Source organism: Engystomops pustulosus, chromosome 7 (assembly GCF_040894005.1).
Source record: "Engystomops pustulosus chromosome 7, aEngPut4.maternal, whole genome shotgun sequence".
In the NCBI taxonomy this organism is placed as follows: Eukaryota; Metazoa; Chordata; class Amphibia; order Anura; family Leptodactylidae; genus Engystomops; species Engystomops pustulosus.
Genome location: NC_092417.1, coordinates 47,859,020 through 47,876,568, shown reverse-complemented (window position 1 = coordinate 47,876,568; position 17,549 = coordinate 47,859,020). Strand labels below are relative to the sequence as shown.

The 17,549-nt window shown below is 38.3% G+C and overlaps 1 protein-coding gene across 1 annotated transcript in view; it reads right to left on the bottom strand.

Moving 5' to 3' along the window:
* Window positions 1-350: 350 nt before the first annotated feature.
* The window catches only part of PPM1A (protein phosphatase, Mg2+/Mn2+ dependent 1A), a 30,037-nt gene continuing 12,838 nt past the window's right edge, over window positions 351-17,549 (bottom strand). Inside the window, exons 3-6 of the mRNA XM_072115803.1 lie at window positions 16,924-17,041; window positions 8,281-8,392; window positions 3,998-4,055; window positions 351-2,175 (exon numbers count right to left, since the gene is read on the bottom strand). Of these exons, the coding sequence (XP_071971904.1) occupies window positions 2,146-2,175; window positions 3,998-4,055; window positions 8,281-8,392; window positions 16,924-17,041 (318 nt within the window). The 3' untranslated portion in view covers window positions 351-2,145. The remainder of the gene's footprint in view (window positions 2,176-3,997; window positions 4,056-8,280; window positions 8,393-16,923; window positions 17,042-17,549) is intronic.

The window sequence follows — 17,549 nt, the reverse complement described above, 5'->3', positions numbered from 1 at the left end:
AGAATCATTGTGTTACAAAAGAAAAACTAAAAAACAGAATCAAATCAAGATATAGGAGCATGTAAAGCCACAACCCTACAGGAAAGTCCCAAGTCTATTGGTTTTATAAAGACATGATGCATCTACAGAATTAATATTGTGGTTGTGGTCAAGTAACAAAACGGCTTCCCAGCGTCACACAGGAATCTTTACACGGCTATGTCCATGCATTACAATAACAATTTAACAAAAGAGAGACAATTATTTATGTTGAAGATCAGAGGACAGCGATGAGAGACTGCAACCCAAGTGGTTATCTACTGGCAGCATATACACTCTTACTGACTTGTGACTTCAAAGCACCTTTTATAAAAGACCCATCAGCTACAATACAATGTCTAAAGCTGACCGAATTGTCACCATCAGTGGAATTGTTTCATACCTTTTAACTGGTTTATGACAATAGGGGTTTTGTAGGACTCAATCTTTAAATGGTTTCTTTTATCTGCACTGTAAAGGAAGAATATGAAAGTGAAATATTCTGGAAGCTACAATTAAAAGGGCTTATCCAGGTTTGTAAAAATGAGGGCTCTTTTTGGGTAAGGCCATCAACACTAGATGGTAAAATATATAGTCTCAAATGAAATGTGTAACAAAGGTTAATTCTTAGGCAAGGAGCCAAGCTATGGAAGGAAGGAATACGGTACTAGATGGTATGGTTGTTCAGAGTCAAGCCCCATGAAGTACCAGTTTGAGGGGGCTCAGTACTCAAGACTCTTCCCCTTGGAGAAAGTATGAAGGTCATTGAGGACAACAGCTGACAAGCACCGATGGCCCAAGGGAAGGTCAACCATTTTTTAACCTGGAAAAGCCCTTTTTTTAAGCACTTACTCCCCTACAACATAGAAAAAAAAATTCTGTAGCCATGTCTGTAAAGACAACATGGATGAAGTTTTATTGAGTTACAATTGTACTGTGATGGTCCTACTGGGTGGCACAAAACCAGTCATTAAACACCAACATGCTGCATATTTCACATAAGGAATACTGTTTAATCACTAGCTTTGCCTAACAAGTGAACTGGTGAATAGATCAATCGCAAATTTGTTTTACCACAGGCAGATATCAGGAGAACACATATTGCTGCCTGAAATACAATAGCACAGCAGTGTTCGTGTGATGAAATAATTGATGGGGTGGAGGGCATGATTCTTACTAATACATTATGTATTAATATTGCAAACTATTTTTTTGCCATCCCCCCACATGAATAGCAGACGAGTAATTACTCCTTAATGATTGTGTTTGTCAAATCAAGCTTTATTGATAAAAATGGAATTCAAAACTCTCTGTAGCAGCAACAGACCCAGCCAGTGTAGTTATCTATAATAAAAAGGAAAAAAACAAAAAACACACAATCGACACACAACTGATTTACTTGTTAATGGATCTTAATGTTTAAATTGTGGGTACAGATTTGTTCATAAAAGACTGCATTTTTCAGTCACATTTTCATATCAAAAAGAGGAACATTCTGTAATCAAATATATCCAAGCCAAAAATCAAAGCTGTCAGAATTGAAGGCTGTTCTTCATCCTGAAAAATACTGTACACTAAAGTTACAAGTCTATAAACAATTGAATAGGGACCCCCTCCCTCCCCCTCCCAGCTGGTTATGTTGCTGCTTTTTTGCCCAATCTAATACCACCACGTTTACGTAAAGGGTTAGATAACTGGTTGCATCACATAACAAGCTAGATCTCTGGTAACCTTTAGAGAAATTTGCAGTCCATAATTAAATATGACAAATTTTGTACAAGGACAATTGCACTTTACAAAAAGAAAAAAAAAAATCATACAACAGAATTTGCTGGAGTCTGATTTACAACATGTATTGTCTGAAGGTACATTAACAGAAAAATTCAATTTTACAAAAAAAATATATACGTGTAGAGAAAGGGGATAAGGAAAACAGTACAATAATCGGGGGCCAATTGTACTGATGGGAGTTAAATTTTTTTCACCAAGCTCACCCACATCATATTCCCTTCTTTAAATGGGGGGAGAGGGGGGGGGGGGTTGAGGATGGACGCTAAGAAGGATCACTGAGGTTGGGCTGTATGTTCATTGAGGATGGATGTAAACTCCATTGCTAAACGGATACATTTACCACATGTCATCAGTTGATGCAGAATCCTTGAGAAAAAAAAAAAAAAAGAAAAAAGAAAAAAGAAAAAAGAAAAACTTTTAGTAATTTATTTTAGTTAGGAAACTTTTTCAAGTTGAAGTTTTATCTAGACACATGTAAAAATTACCCTTTATGCAGTACAGAGCAGGTTCACTTGCCCGTCCCAAGACTTCCCGTTTCCCCATTGCTCCCTTGTGTTATAGCAAATGCTGCAGCGTTGTTCAGGCAATTATGTAAATGTAAAACCTAAGTGTCCTTATGACTACGAGGCCACTATCTTTTACAGAATTTTTGATCTAATGCTGAAAGCTTGCTAAAATACAAGGCTTTATGTAGTGTACACGAACACAGCACCTGGACACAAGTGACACAGACCAATCACTAGTCCTTGATAGAATGGGGCAGCACTTTTTAAAAACACTAAACCATGTGACACGGGCCACTGTAGGTCAGAGGGCAACCGGTCTACAACCCAATGTACATTATTCTCAATGATGGTAAGAATAGACTTGGCGTGCAGTACACCTGTTGCCATTACCTCTGGGCAAGGATTTTACAAGTCTCACCCAGTACACATCTGTATTTGCCCTCTGTTCCAGACCACTAGGTTGCTCCTTAGTGGCTGGACCTAGGCCTCCTACACATGTGGAAACACAGCACTCACCTTTCCATACACAAGGTTTTTAAGGACTACTTTGTGCCCCACAATATTTGGAGTCAAAACTGCATGTACAGCATGCACCTAAGCCTATGCTGACCCTGGCACCCCTCCTTTAAAGTACTATGTAATCGTAAAACTAAATTATTTTGGATTCTTCTGTTAACCCCTTAACGCTCTGCGCCGTAGCTCTATGGCGCAGAGGTATAAGGAGTGTATGAAGAGCGCTCACGGGCTGAGTCCTCTTCATACAAAGGTGGGGGTTTTTGCATTTTGCAAGGTACCGTCAGGAGGTCCTCCTGACGAAGCATCATTGCGAAACGCGCGTTGGGGTGTTCCTGTTGGCCCCCCTCTTTTTGCCTGCCTCTGTGCCGTTGACATTATGTCTCTAGGTGAGTGTGTCCTGGTTTTCGATTCATGGCATTAATACCGGATGGTACCTTCGGTTATATGCTTAGTCATCCTTACACATAGATGCACTACCCTTATATAGTATAGTCCTACTTTTTGGACTTAATATATTGTCTATTTACTATGTTAGGCGCACAATTGGAGGCATGGTAGGGTAACTGGGGGGCTTTAGGTTTTCTGTGTCCGTCCCACTTCCACCTGGGACACTTCATTTCTTGTTCCCCTTATATGTTCGACTTTCAGGAATCCCATCTGAAAGTGTTTGATCTTATTATTGTATGTGGTATGTATTTTGAATAAAGCTACGTGTTTTACATTTGTTAGCCCCGCCAATTCTTTTTGGGTTTTTGTCCAAGATGATTGTGTCCAACCAGATGTGGTTGAATTTCATGGATGCTACTCAGTGCTGGAGATGGGTCTGCTAGCATCATAGTGATATGATACAAAGGAGTCCCTGCTTCCCTGCTGTAATCAGGATTACATTGTCCATGATAGATAGATATATATATAGATCTATCTATCTCAAAGTCCTATTCTCTGCACTGTATACAAAATAAACAACGTCCTAGAGGAAAAAAAGAAAACTAATTTTATTGTTAACTCCTACAGAGTTCTCAAGCTCCCTTTTGTGGAGACTGCTGTATCGTTATTAGAGGAACCAATGCCAACACACTCCTCCCTGCAATTATATTTTTTTCTAGCATAGGACCATTTATTATAACTTTTCAGGACAACTTCAAAAACTTTTATTGAATACTTACAGTGTCATCATTTCTATATGGGTTCAGTTTGTTGTACACTGCTTCAATCACACTCCGCCTAGATCAAATTGTAAGAATTAGCAAACACCAGAGTATTATTAACCAGTATGGAAGACAATTCACTATACAACAAACAGGTTAAATTCTTACATCTTTTTAATAGACTAATACTTTAATACTAGTAGATTTTCTACTAAAAATAATGAATTAGCTTTGATTTACATTAGCCAATAAAAATGCCTTTGCGCCATTTAACTAATTTATGCAGGAAGCTACAAGTTCACAGTAGTAGTTCCATAAATTTGCTATATGAGCAGAATAAATACACCTTAAAATAATGAAAATAAAATAGCCTTTATATGGTGAAATAGGTTCCCTAAAAAAAAAAAAAAAACCCCTGTCACCGGGGACTTAATTTTCACTAAAGACAGGCTGCAGAGCCCATTACAACTGCATTGCATGTCTGCCTTTCTGCTTTCTCCAAGTATTTACATTACAATACAAGTGTGTTATAACTGACCTTACACCCAAACAGCATCATATTTGTAATCCCAGGGGTTGGGCTTTGGTTTAGATGCATTAAAAAAAAAAAAAAAAAAAGTGACTTGTCTGTGCTGCAGTCTTCTCAGCTATCAGCCCCCACCTTTGTGCTCCTGTACAGCTCCTCCCCTCCCCCACTGATGTCAGCTAACAGCTGTAAGTTCTGTGAAGGAGCAAGAGGGAGGAGCTGTACAGGAGCACAAAGGTTAGGGTCAAGAGCCTAGCAGTCTGCAAGGCAAGTTATTAGACACAATTATATTATAATGCAAATGCTTAGGGAAAGCAGAATGGCTTATTTGCACAAATCAATTCACAAAAGCACAGCCTGTTATAAAGGTTTTCCTTAAAAGGTTAGACTTGGATCGCACCACAAAAAGGACAATACATATGACAACCACTGCTGATTTCCAATCTTGATTTGTTCCCTTTAATGTACTATGCACCACTATATGGTCAGCACAATCCAGAATAAAAATAAATATATCAGTATAACATATTTTGATTTGGAATTAGATTTGCAATAAATACATAAGAATTTGGCAAGGACTAAAATTTATTTATTTTTTAATTAAAACCACTATGGAAACCCATTCATACCAATAATTATTCAGACATTATGTAACAAATTGAGAAGATTTCCCACATTTGTTACATAATGTCCAACCAAGCGATATACTCGTACCACACTGGCAACACAAGTAAGGCCATGACAGTTTGCTACAGGCCAAGGAGTCTCTTAAATTTGTACAAAGCTTGTTTTTCCTGGTTCCAATACATCACCTTTACCACTTAGTGAACAGCCTATTTTGGGCCTTTTTATGCAATTTACTGGTTGCATGCAAAGCTCCTTTTTCCCAAGCTTTGCAAAATAAATCACTTTTTACCTCTTCCCTCTCCAGGACGTATCTCATATGCCCTCACAGGGAGGCACCAATATGGCAGAGGACGTACGAGATTCATCTAGAAGCCACAACTTTGGATCCCTGGCACCTTGAATCCCAGTTTTTTTTTCCCAATCCGAAAAAACAAAGATTTATAAGAAAAAAGGTGACTTTTCTGTCAGAGGGGAAAAAACAAAACAAAAAAAAACACGACATTGTGTGTGGCAGGGACCCAAAGTTAGTTCTTTGATGTGTCACCCTACCCCCCCCCCCCCCGCCCTTCAGCTTTTTAGCCAGCAGGTAGCAAGGAGATGGAAGAGCCTCACTCAGTTCATAGATAAGGTCAACATTGACTATCTGTAGCTAAATTTTAAATAGGAGAACATGAACTAATGTGCAAGGTTTTAACCACATCCTAACTGTCATGAGTGATCTTTTTTTATGTAGTGGAGGAAACTATGAGCATTCAATCCTCTGTGCCTTAAGTGGCTACACAAAAAAAGTTGCATGCAACACAAAACACATTCCTGAATAAAGTTTTTATTTCACACCATTCCTCCATTATTTATACCTATGGTATGGTGTCCTCACTCAAATTCCTCAGAACAGCAGAATGAGCAGTTATTGCACTGCTAATGGGTGTAATATGTCCACCATTGCAAGTGACCTTTGTTATCTAATTGGCTTGGTTTACAGATATATAGTTTGTGTGTTACCGATGTGTACGTTCGTGTACAATATCTGTGTGAAGCTTGGTGTAATTTTCAGCCAAAAAATTTGGCGAGTTAAAATACCATTTAGGATTTATACACATTTTAGTCGAAATTTTGAATTTCCATGTAATATTAGCATTTTGCATGAAGGTGGTTGTGTTTAAAAAGTTATTTTTGTATACATGGTAAAAAAAAAAAAAAAAAAAAAAAAGAAGACTGACAGAATGATAGCTTTTTACTTTGTGCATTATTACCGTATATACTCAAATAAAAGATGAGGCTCCTAATTTTAACACAAAAAACTGGGAATAGCTATTGACTCGCGTATAAGCTTCAGTGGGCAATGATTGGCCCACAGCCTCCACCAAGTATAAAGCCAACCTTATAAAATAAATTAACTCAATACTCACCTCCCCCCCCCCCCCACCAGCCAGGTCCTCTTCTTTCTTCCTGTGCTCTGACAGCAACCACTCCCTACACGCTGGCCGCGAACATCATAGTGTGTGCCCCATCAGGCATGGGCTTCTCGCTGCTGATGCACACATGATGTCAACAAGCAGAGTATAAATTCATGTTGAGGTTGTGTGTATATTATATTTATATATACCTGCTCACTGACTTATTTTTATTTCATTATTTGTGCACAAACCTCTGCTTTGAAGAGATTTAAGTTCATGCATTTTTATGTCAGTCACAAAGTTGCTGGATGGTGGGAAAGGCTTGTAACAAGTTTCTCTTTTAAACCGCTTCATCTTTCTACATTTAACTTTTTGGTTGCCTTTTAAATAACTTTTGTAGAGGTGGATGTACATAAAGAATTGGAAGATCTTAAACATTAGTTCAGATTTTTGTATGATGAGGTTCACCGTAGCGGGTAAAAATGGTAGAGTTTATTTGGTCAGGTTGTTACAGACACAGTGAAGTGTAATATGTGCATTTTTTCCTTTTTACACTTGCAAATTCATTTTGCATAGGAAAACTGGACGCTCTCCTTTTATTTATATGTGTATTACTTTATTGTATTTTAGCCCCACTATAGGAATAATAATAATAATTATTATTAATATAGCGCTCACAGATTACGCAGTGCTGCACAGAGCTTACCAAAATCAGTTCCTTTCACAATATAATCAACCTACCAGTATGTTTTGGAGTGGGAGGAAACCCATGCAAACATGGAGAGAACATACAAACTCTTTGCAGATGTTGACTTGAGACTAGAACCCAGGTCCCCAGCGCTGCAAGACAAATGCTAACCACTGAGCCATCGTGGTACTTGGATGGCTTGCATAATTAATTCTGTATAGCAATATATCACTGACAGGAAGCCTAGTGGAAACCAGGGGAAGTATTGGGCATTGTGATTATTATCCCCTTCACTATTTTATTATTTGAAAATAAAATAAAAAAGAAAAATGTATACATTTTTAAAAAAAGGCTTGTTCTCCAACATGTCAAGAGGGAAACAATGGCATTAACAGTTTATATTTATGCAGTATTTGTGGGGAAAAAACTGGGTTAAAAAGGGTTAGGTTTAGGGGAGGGGAGGTAAAATGTGGGGGGAAAAAAAATATACATAGAAGACACACAGTGTAGAATTCACTAACAATAAAAACAACATAACCACCACACAAACAAGCTATAAAGTGGGGGAGGGGACACAATGCAGTTTGCACAACACAAAACTGATCATGCTACACAGATATATGCCACAATTTATAAAAAATAAGTTTACTACTGCCCTTTGGTAAAGATTTTTACTTAAAACAGTCCATGGGTCTGTACAATCCATGGAAAGTTAATTGTGAAATGATTAACTAGCTCAGAAATGTGTGTCCCCATAAAAACAAACAGACAACCTGTTCTCAAAGAAGGACGGGTTAGCAAGCGAACCTCTGGCGATGAGGCAAACACTGAAATGTGGCAGTGATCAAGTGATGAAGTTTCATCAACTCCGCTTTGTAATTGCCTCCGCCAGCGCTATATATACACACATTCAAGCAGAGAGGTCCCTTTAAGAAGATATGGTTATTATTTAAAATGTAAAATGAGGATAAGTCAGCAAAAACTTATTTTTTTTATTTTTAAATGTGGCATAGATATTCCTACACATAAATTGAACAGACACAAAATGCTCAGGGTAACTCACTTGCTTGCCAATTCCCCTCCAGGTGGGAGGTTAGGGATGGTCTCAGTGGCTAATGTACGCATCACATGGACTAAGTCTGGTACACCTTCTTCACCCTGCTTCTTTATGATGTCTAGGAATTAGAAGTACTTGTTTTGTAAGTGCTATTCAAATGGAAGGAGCGTAAAGTACAGCTAGCATTTCAATCATGCAAAGGAATGCAAGGTGCTGTCTGAGTATCATATTGAAAGCCAATGAACAAACATTTCAAGCTAAAGATACATATTCTCTGAATATTCTACACATACACCACAAGATAAGGTCAATGTCGTCTTTTTCCCAGATCATTCACACACCAATGCTCATAAAAGGGGGAAAAAAAGTTTACACAATGTTTGGTTGTGAATAAAATGCGAAGATATCAGATTTGTTTTGCCAAATTATTTTATTGTGTAAAGTTAAACATCTAAAATTGATTCTACAAGGTTCTACTTTCGAATATTAAATATACAAAAATAAATAAAGTATGATCTCTAAACAACATCCTGGATTACATACAGCAGTACACGATTGAGATTAGGAAGCAACTCTAGATACATACTGCATGATACAGGTGACAAGATTATTAGCCAAAGAGCAGCACTTCTACAAATATTCTTCCTCAACTCCACCTTGTCAGTTAGCAACTAAATCTAGTAGTTCATCTACAAGGTAACCTGATGTTGTTTGGGGGAAGGGGGAGGAGTTTGCCCTCCAATCACATATGACCCTTTACTGTTGGGGATCGAACTCCAAGAACAGGTCTAAATCTTCCATTATATATCTCTAGTCTCCACCTGTCAGCTTGCAGAAAACTGATGAAATAACAGAGGTATACTGCCCATTACATGGTAACCACTTCTACCACTTCTGACTTCATAGACTTGCTCTCCTGTGGATCATATCTGGAAAACATTTCATGGGAAGGTTTATGGCATACAAAGCCCACATCTAGTTAAAAGTGCTTCATGTGCTTTAAATAAAGACAACGAATAGAATTTTTAATAGCACTCTAAGAGAATATACTCATTATGGCACATGTATCAGTTTTCCTGCTGCCACGGTTTCAAGTTGGCCTACTTAATCATTGCCATGCATCTTAAGTTTTTCCCTTTGTGACATGTGATGAGTTGCCCGTTTACTCTCACTTTTGGGACTCTTTGTAGCGAGCAACTTTTTAGTCCCAAATAGTAGTTTACCAAAAGTAAGTCTGGGTCTAGCATGCTCTGTTTTGCGACCTATTAGGCGCAAGAATGGGACAATTCCAAGCCCAAAAGTTGCACAAACATCTGGGGTACAAAGATAAATACAGCACACTGCACTAAAGCCTTGAGGCAACAAACTTTGGTACACTGCACCTAAAAAGTTGCATAAAAAAAACAGAGGCAATAGGAGTAATACATGCTCCCCGTACTGTACTTTTTGGCAGCAGAGAACACAAGTAGAAAAATAATGTCTGATTAAAGACAGGAATCTACTATCAGAAGTAGATATGATGGTAGATACCTTTTGCCTGCATCTACCCTAATATGTAATTTAATAACCCTAGACCCTAACCCAACTAAAAACTTTATTTTAGCAAAATTAACTACAGAGGCTACTGGGGCGTGTACTAGCTCCCAGTGTATGACCAGGCTAGTAGACACCCCAGTAGCTTCTGCAGTTAATTTACGTACAGGCAGTCCCCTACTTAAGGACACCCGACTTACAGACAACCCATAGTTACAGACGGACCCCTCTGACCTTTGGTGAAGCTTTCTGAATGCTTTACTATAGTCCCAGATTGCATTAATCAGCTGTAAAGTGTCTGTAATGAAGCTATATTGATAGTCCTTGGTCCCATTACAGCAAAAAATGTTTAAACTCCAATTGTCACAGGGGCCAAAATTTTTTTGGTCTGGATCTACAATTATAAAATATACAGTTTCAACTTGCATATAAATTCAAATTCGGACCCTATCTTGTACGTAACCTGGGGACTGCCTGTATTACTAAAATCAGGTTTTGTAACAAGTTAGGTTCCAGAATTATTACAGATTAGGGCGGAATCTACCACAAGATCTACTTCGGATAGTAGATTCCTTGTGATAGGTTTCCTTTAAAGGGGGAGGCCAGTTTTTAGCTGCTTCCATCACAGTATTTGTATGTATACACTTGTGTAGATTTGACTACAAATTCACACATATGTCCTAAGAAGCCACTGGCTGCACACAGATAAGTAAAATTTTATTTGTCACTTTAGCTATTTAGCCCAACTTTGTTTGAAATGATTTCATTTAGAATATTTTGGTAAATTAATAGTTCAGAGTTCTTATAATAGTAAAATGTCTCTGGTGAGCTCTGGAGGAGAGAGTAGTATACAGACAAGTCTTGGACCAGAGAACAGAAAAAAATACATTGAAATGAATGAACTCTTTGCATGCTTAAGAGAAGTTATGATCATTCAAAGCTACAAAAAGTGTAGCAACCATTGAGATCTGTGTAACCATACCTTTGTGTACATGTAGGATTGTGAAAAATATGCTTATATACTAGGATTGTAGCTAGTCTTTGAGCACTGGCGGAAATCTAACACGGTTGTGTTTTTTGAACTCGGCATTTAAACTGCCCAACAGCCCCTCCCCTCTGCTGTAATATATAACCAGAAGCCTGCTACAGCAGCGGCTCAAAGCAGATTGGAAGGACTGTGCTGTAATCAGTCATGAGACCACAGTGCAAGTAATCCAGATACAATCCTGAAATATAAAAGCATTATCACACTGCTGCAACGGTTGACAACACACAAATCTATGGTTACACAGATCTTGAAGACTAATAACCAACTTTGTATGGTCACAATTATTTTTTTTAGAATAAACTTGTACAAGCATAAAACATTGTTTCACTGCTCAATACATTATGGCTTTGTGTAGGAGGTCAAACATGCAACTTCAATATGAGACAGATCTCTTGACCCTCACCTCCCCACCCTCTGAATTTGGATTTCTACCGTTTTACAGTGAAGATCCAAAAATCCAAAAGGAAGAGTGGGGGCTAGATAGAAAATTTCCACTACACCAGAATCTATGAAACCATGCCCAGTAATGAATGCAGTTCAGGTTAGTGGGGGCAGCCAAATTTTCTCTAACGTAATTTAACCACCAAGATAGCATAGTGCGTAAAAAACTGCCATTTTGTTGTACATCACACACACTAAAGACAAAACACACATTGCCACCACCTTAAATGACAACAATGACTTTGTGCAATGGTACGGCAATGTGCTTAGTACTTTGTGGTCTGTGATAAAGACACTGACTCTGACTTGCACCTGTTAATTCGATATTCAATACATTTTATACAAAATCCTCATCATACAACTCAGTGTGACAATAAAAAGAAATTGGGCAACAATAATTCACAGCAAACCTGCCCAGTGTGTCCTCACTTAAAGGGGGTTTCTTACGCCATGTGACAGGTTGGAAAGTTATGTTAAGGTGTACAACACCAAGACAGAATGTTAAAAAGTTTGTTGTCATTTGAAGCAGGACACCACTTACTGGGAGTAGGAAAACCTATAAATCAGTGATGGCAAACCTTTGAGGCCAAGTGTCCAAATAACAACTAAATGCCACTTATTGCACAGTGCCAACACGGAAATTTAAGCAACTTATTGCTCTCTGTTCTACCACGAATCCAATAGAAGAACGACCTCTATCGTTAAACCACCCGTCCGTACCTTCTTACTCTTTTTTACAGTCCGAAGAAGCCAAGGATGTGTTGATTTAAAATAATGCGGAGAGCACCATCTACATTGTTTGTGCCTGCAGGTGAATTCTTTGAGTCATGTCTGCTGAACTGGCCATAGGTTCGCCACCACTGCTATAAATGATTTCTATTGTCAGTTCAGTTTCCCACATTAATGTAGAAGAGCTTTTTACATAAGCTTAGTGTGCAGTTTAATTCCTATATATTCAGCATATATTGTTATAAGTATTGTTCTCTTTATCAGAGCCTAAAATGGTAGTGCAGCAGTAATCTGTGTGCAGATTGTAGTCTGGGTTATGAAGGTATCTGTTCTGGGGTGATGTTGTCACAGTAACTCCATGCAGACTGTAGTGGTCCCTCCTAGTTGTTCCATTAGTTATGTACAATATCCCCAATATAAAAAGAAAAGAGCTGCTGCCAGAGTTGTTGGATAGGAAGGGAAAAAAGAATAATGACCATTTTCAGGTATATTATAATTTACATGACAATGCCCTATCCCATCATTTAGTCAGAGGGTGAGTGCACTGAATCTCTCAACAAAAACTTTATACGATTAAAACACCAGCTTTTAAAGGGGCCTTCCCACAAAGACAAGTTAGGCAGATAGGGCCTAACATGCTGATCAATGGGTGTCTCAGTGCTAAGACCCACGCAGATTGCGAAAACAAGGAGTCTGACCAACCCCTCATCGCTCCATGAGAGTAATGGAGCAGACGGACACACATGACTGTTCTGCTCCATTAATTTCTATGGAGCTGACAGAGATCGCCTAACTCGTCAATTTCCGTCAGCTCCATAGAGATTAATAGAGCAAATCGGTCATGAGCGGCCGTCTACTCCATTACTCTCATGGATCACTCCGTGTATAGAGCCTAACCTGTCTTTGTGGGAAAACACCTTTAAAAGCTGGTGTTTTAATTGTATAAAGTTTTCGTTGAGAGATTCATTCTACTTGAATGAAATGAGAACTTTTATTGCATTATATTGGGTCGTGAAATGTAGGCTTTTAAATCCACAAAGTACCAAAAGTACTTCAGGTGCTTAAAAAAATAAGCAAAAATTTTTTTAAAAAAAAATTAACCTCAAATTACAATTTTGACTTTTTTTCCTTTCCCTACTCTCTTGGCTATACTCGCATGTCAACGCGCTTAAATTGCTTTTGCTCAATAAAACCATTACAATACGTTGATGCCAGAGTCTCTTCTATTAATCAGTTTTAGGTACTCTACTGGTACCTTCCAGCAGTACACTGCTAATGGTAAGTTTTGTTTTTTTTTGTTTTCACACAATTTTTGGGAAAATGCCTCACTGTTATATAGTATGCCCATTAGTGAAATCCTGCACAGAAATCCAGTGTCTGGCACAGAGAAAGGACAGAACTATTTTTTCGCTAAAAGATGGCACTGAAAATAAAATACTGTAAAATACCTTGAATTTAAAAAACAAAAACGGTGCAGTTTTTGGACACCGTTTCAGAACCTGGTTGTTTACCCCCAAAACTTCTATAAAGAGCTACCATTACAGTCCATTATAACTTTGTCAATGGGCTCACAATAACCATTCTTAAATAAACTTCATAGGACAGTGGTGGCGAACCTATGGCACGGGTGCCAGAGGCGGCACTCCGAGCCCTTTCTTTAGGCACCCGGGCCATCGCCCCAGCACACCAGACAGGACTCAAAGAATCTTCCTGCAGTTCCAAGCATTTTTTGGAAGCAAAGATGCTGCTTTCAGTCATATTTTAAAGTGACTTACTTGGGATTGTAGGAAGAGGGAGAATGAGTAGACAGGGCCTAATTATCTATGGAGGACCTCCTGCTGGCCCCATGATTCTCTTTGTACAGAGGGACACTGGAAAAAAGCTACAATGATGAAAATTTTCCCTCCTTTCTACTGTGTTGCTGTCCTCAGGAGGGCAGGATGATTGAACATTGTTGAAGAACAGGCAGCAATAAGTTATTGCTTTAATTTTTGGTTGGCACCTCGCGATAAATGAGGGTTTGGGGTTGCAGTTTGGGCACTTAGTCGCTAAAAGGTTCGCCATCACTGTCATAGGAAAAGGCTTTTAACCCCTTCAGGATGTATCAAGTTTATAGCTTTAGGCTCAGCCCCAATTTTTGTATTCTGACCTGCATACCTTTATATGGTAATACATTTTGAACACTTGCTTATGAAAGATTTAAAAAAAAATAGTTTGTCACTTGTTGCACTTAAGTTTTGTATTTGTTTGTAAAAAAAATGATTTTTTTAAAAATTGTCATTTTCAAAATTATCTTTCGTTTTCAGGCAGGTAGTTCCACCATCCAAATTAGTTGCTGAATAACATTTCCCATATGTCTGCTTTACATGATCATAATTTTTTAAATGTCTGGATAACTTATTTTGATGTCATGAGGCTTCCAAATCGAACATCGGTTTTCGCGTTTTCAAGGAGATTTCAGAATTGACATTTTTGGGGATCATTACTGTTTTAAATAACATTTTAAATTTATAATAAAAGTAGAAAGCCAATGACAGATAGATAGATATCTATCTATCTCCATTTTCAAATCTGCACCCCTCAATCAGAAACAGCTTATAGAAATACTGTTAACCCCTTGAGATCTTCATAGTGAAAAATCAAAATGGAGGCGAAATTTAGAATGGCTTTGATTGTGACAGTCAGTAATACGTTCATTTAAGCACTAAAATTAGAGAAAATCCATCTTAAAATTTGTTATGCAATTTCTCCCAAGTATGGAGACATCCCACATGTGGACGGTACTTGTTGTAGGGGAATACAGTGAGGCACAGAAGTGAAGGATGGCCATGCATTAACCAGTTTTGCCTTATAGAATTGAATGGTAAATATTTGTTTTTCAGTTAATGTTGCCAAGCTAGGGCTTATTATTTGCTGGATCAGATACATGTTTCAGTGGTGCCATTTATGGGGTGGCTATGCTCCATTGCTGAAAATCTATTAACTTTTTAGTGGGAAGAGTTGTACAAAAAAACAACAACGTGGTTACTGATTTTTTACTTTATACCCCAAGTAATATGCTAAGCGTATTCAACAGGTCAGTACAGTGTACGAAATACCAAATTTCTATATTTTTGCTTACATTTTACTCACCATTACATTTTAACCACCATCTTACAAGCAGCATAACTTAATTTTTCGTATACCGTATGTATTTGAGTATAAGCCGACCCATGTATAAGCAGAGACCCCTAATTTTAACACAAAAAACTGGAAAAACCTATTGACTCGGATATAAGCAGGGGGTGGGAAATGCATTTGTCACAGCCTCTCAGTATATAGCTAGCCCCCTGTATTATACAGCCTGCCCAGCCCGAGAGCAATATAATTCCTTTAGGGAAAAAAAAAAAACAATACTGTACTCTCCTTCACCCCCCCCCCCGCCCAACCCCCAGGAAGATCCTCTTCTATACTGCTATGCTCCGGCATCGGCTCCATGTCCCCCCGTAGCCTGTCGCAGGGATTGTGACATCAGCCGCTCGCTGACATCATTGTGTGTGCCGAGCGGCCAACATCACGAGCCCTGCAACGGACAGTGCGGGGACACGGCGCCGATGCCGGAGCCTAGCGCTATAGAATAGGACCTGCTGGGAGAGGGTGGGACGCGAAGATGAATACAGTGTTTGTTTTTTCTCATGACTCGAGTATAAGCCGAATTGAAGGTTTTCAGCACATTTTTTGTCCCCTTATACTCGAGTATATACGGTATATAGCTGGATGAAAACTTGTTTTTTGCAGGACGTGTTGCGCTTTACAACAGTACCATTTTTGTATTGATTTTGTTTATCTGCTTGATTAATTGATTTAACTACCCTTATGGGACATGTCATTGAGCATTTTTGCCCAGAAAACGGTTGCACAGAGAACATAGTGAAAGGATGAGTGCAAAATTATTGTAAAAACTATAATAGAACAAAATTACTCACTGACATGACTAGGTCTTAGGCAAGCTAAACCTTTTAACTTTGGCAGGACCAGTCAATCAAATATTTCTGGTGTTGAACATACAACAGTGTGAAAATGTGAAGCAGGTTATATTTCATAATGTCCAAAACTGCTGTTCTCAAGCAACACAAGTTGCAAGAACGTGTAGATGAGCGTTCATATGTATGAGTGGGATTTTAAGGAATAGCTGTTCTGTTTATCAGCAACCCAATATTAATAGGTATATGCTAAACTGTATATTGATATGTAGCTGAGACATTGATACGGAGACCATCATCAGATCTAACAAAATTGAGTGAAATCAGACGGACAATCTGATGCATGTGGTGGTTCCGCACATAAAATGTTAACAGCAGGTAGCATGAAGACAATCTGAGTCTGACAAAGTGCTAGTTGGATATCTCAGGTCTAGAACGCAAAAGTAGACCTATTGCTAATAGTAGATCCTTAGCATTGCAATTAGAAAAAAAGTGTTCCTTAAAATGTCAACATTACAAAATGTTCTGTAGTGCTCAATATAACAATGCTGTTTTTAATTACTCAAAAACAATGGCAATTTTAACCTTAAAAAAAATTTAAACAATATATTTGCAAGAAATTACATACTAGAACATATGAAGTTATATCACAAACACTATTGATATATAAATCAGAATAGTAAGCTGTGATACTTTTGTTTACCATACAAACAACTATTTGGAACCTCCCTGGCATTTAGTCTTCAGTGGTCATGAAAAATTATATACTTTTCTAGGAAATATTAGAATTTTCAAAAATGTAGAAAAAATTGTCAGTTGAGACAGCTCACATCATATAGACTGCAGTGATCTAAGACTGCCACATTTACATGGCACTTGAAGGTATGTTTAACAAAAACTATTCATTAGGTTACTTATTTTGGTTAAATGATCCACCTTCTACTCTGCTTTCCAGGTACTTGTCCAATTCTGCTTCTCTTTTCACTGCCTCAGGTGATACTTTTGGAGCGCTTGGAAAACAGATCAGTATGACACTCATGTTGTCCCGGCTTCCCTAGAGGGAGAAATTAACAGATGTTAGAAAAGTTTAGACAACATAAAAAAATAAAGCTTTGTAAAATCTTATCCGAAAATATTGGCACCACCTACTTCACTTAAAGTTTACAAAGTACATTTAACCGAAACGCTTCACCCATATTGTAGCTACCCTGGTAAACTTTCCATTCTGTCCTTTGGTGCCGTAGGTCACGTGAACCAGTGTCAGCAGGACTTCCTGCAATATCCATGTCCTGTGCACTTCCGGTGCATCAGGCGGTGAGCTCTATTCTGTAACCATGCCCATTCCATGAGAACACAAAGGAAATCCAACATCAAAATCTAGAATGATGAACCCGGGACACTTACTAGGGAGAGATTTAACAGTGGTGTCTTAGGTTGCCCCTGGAAACCAAATCAGAGCTCAGCTTTCATGTTTAAACATCTGCACAAGTACCTTTAACCCCTTAACGCTCTACGGCGCAGAGGTATAAGGGATGTATGAAGAGGGCTCACGGGCTGAGTCC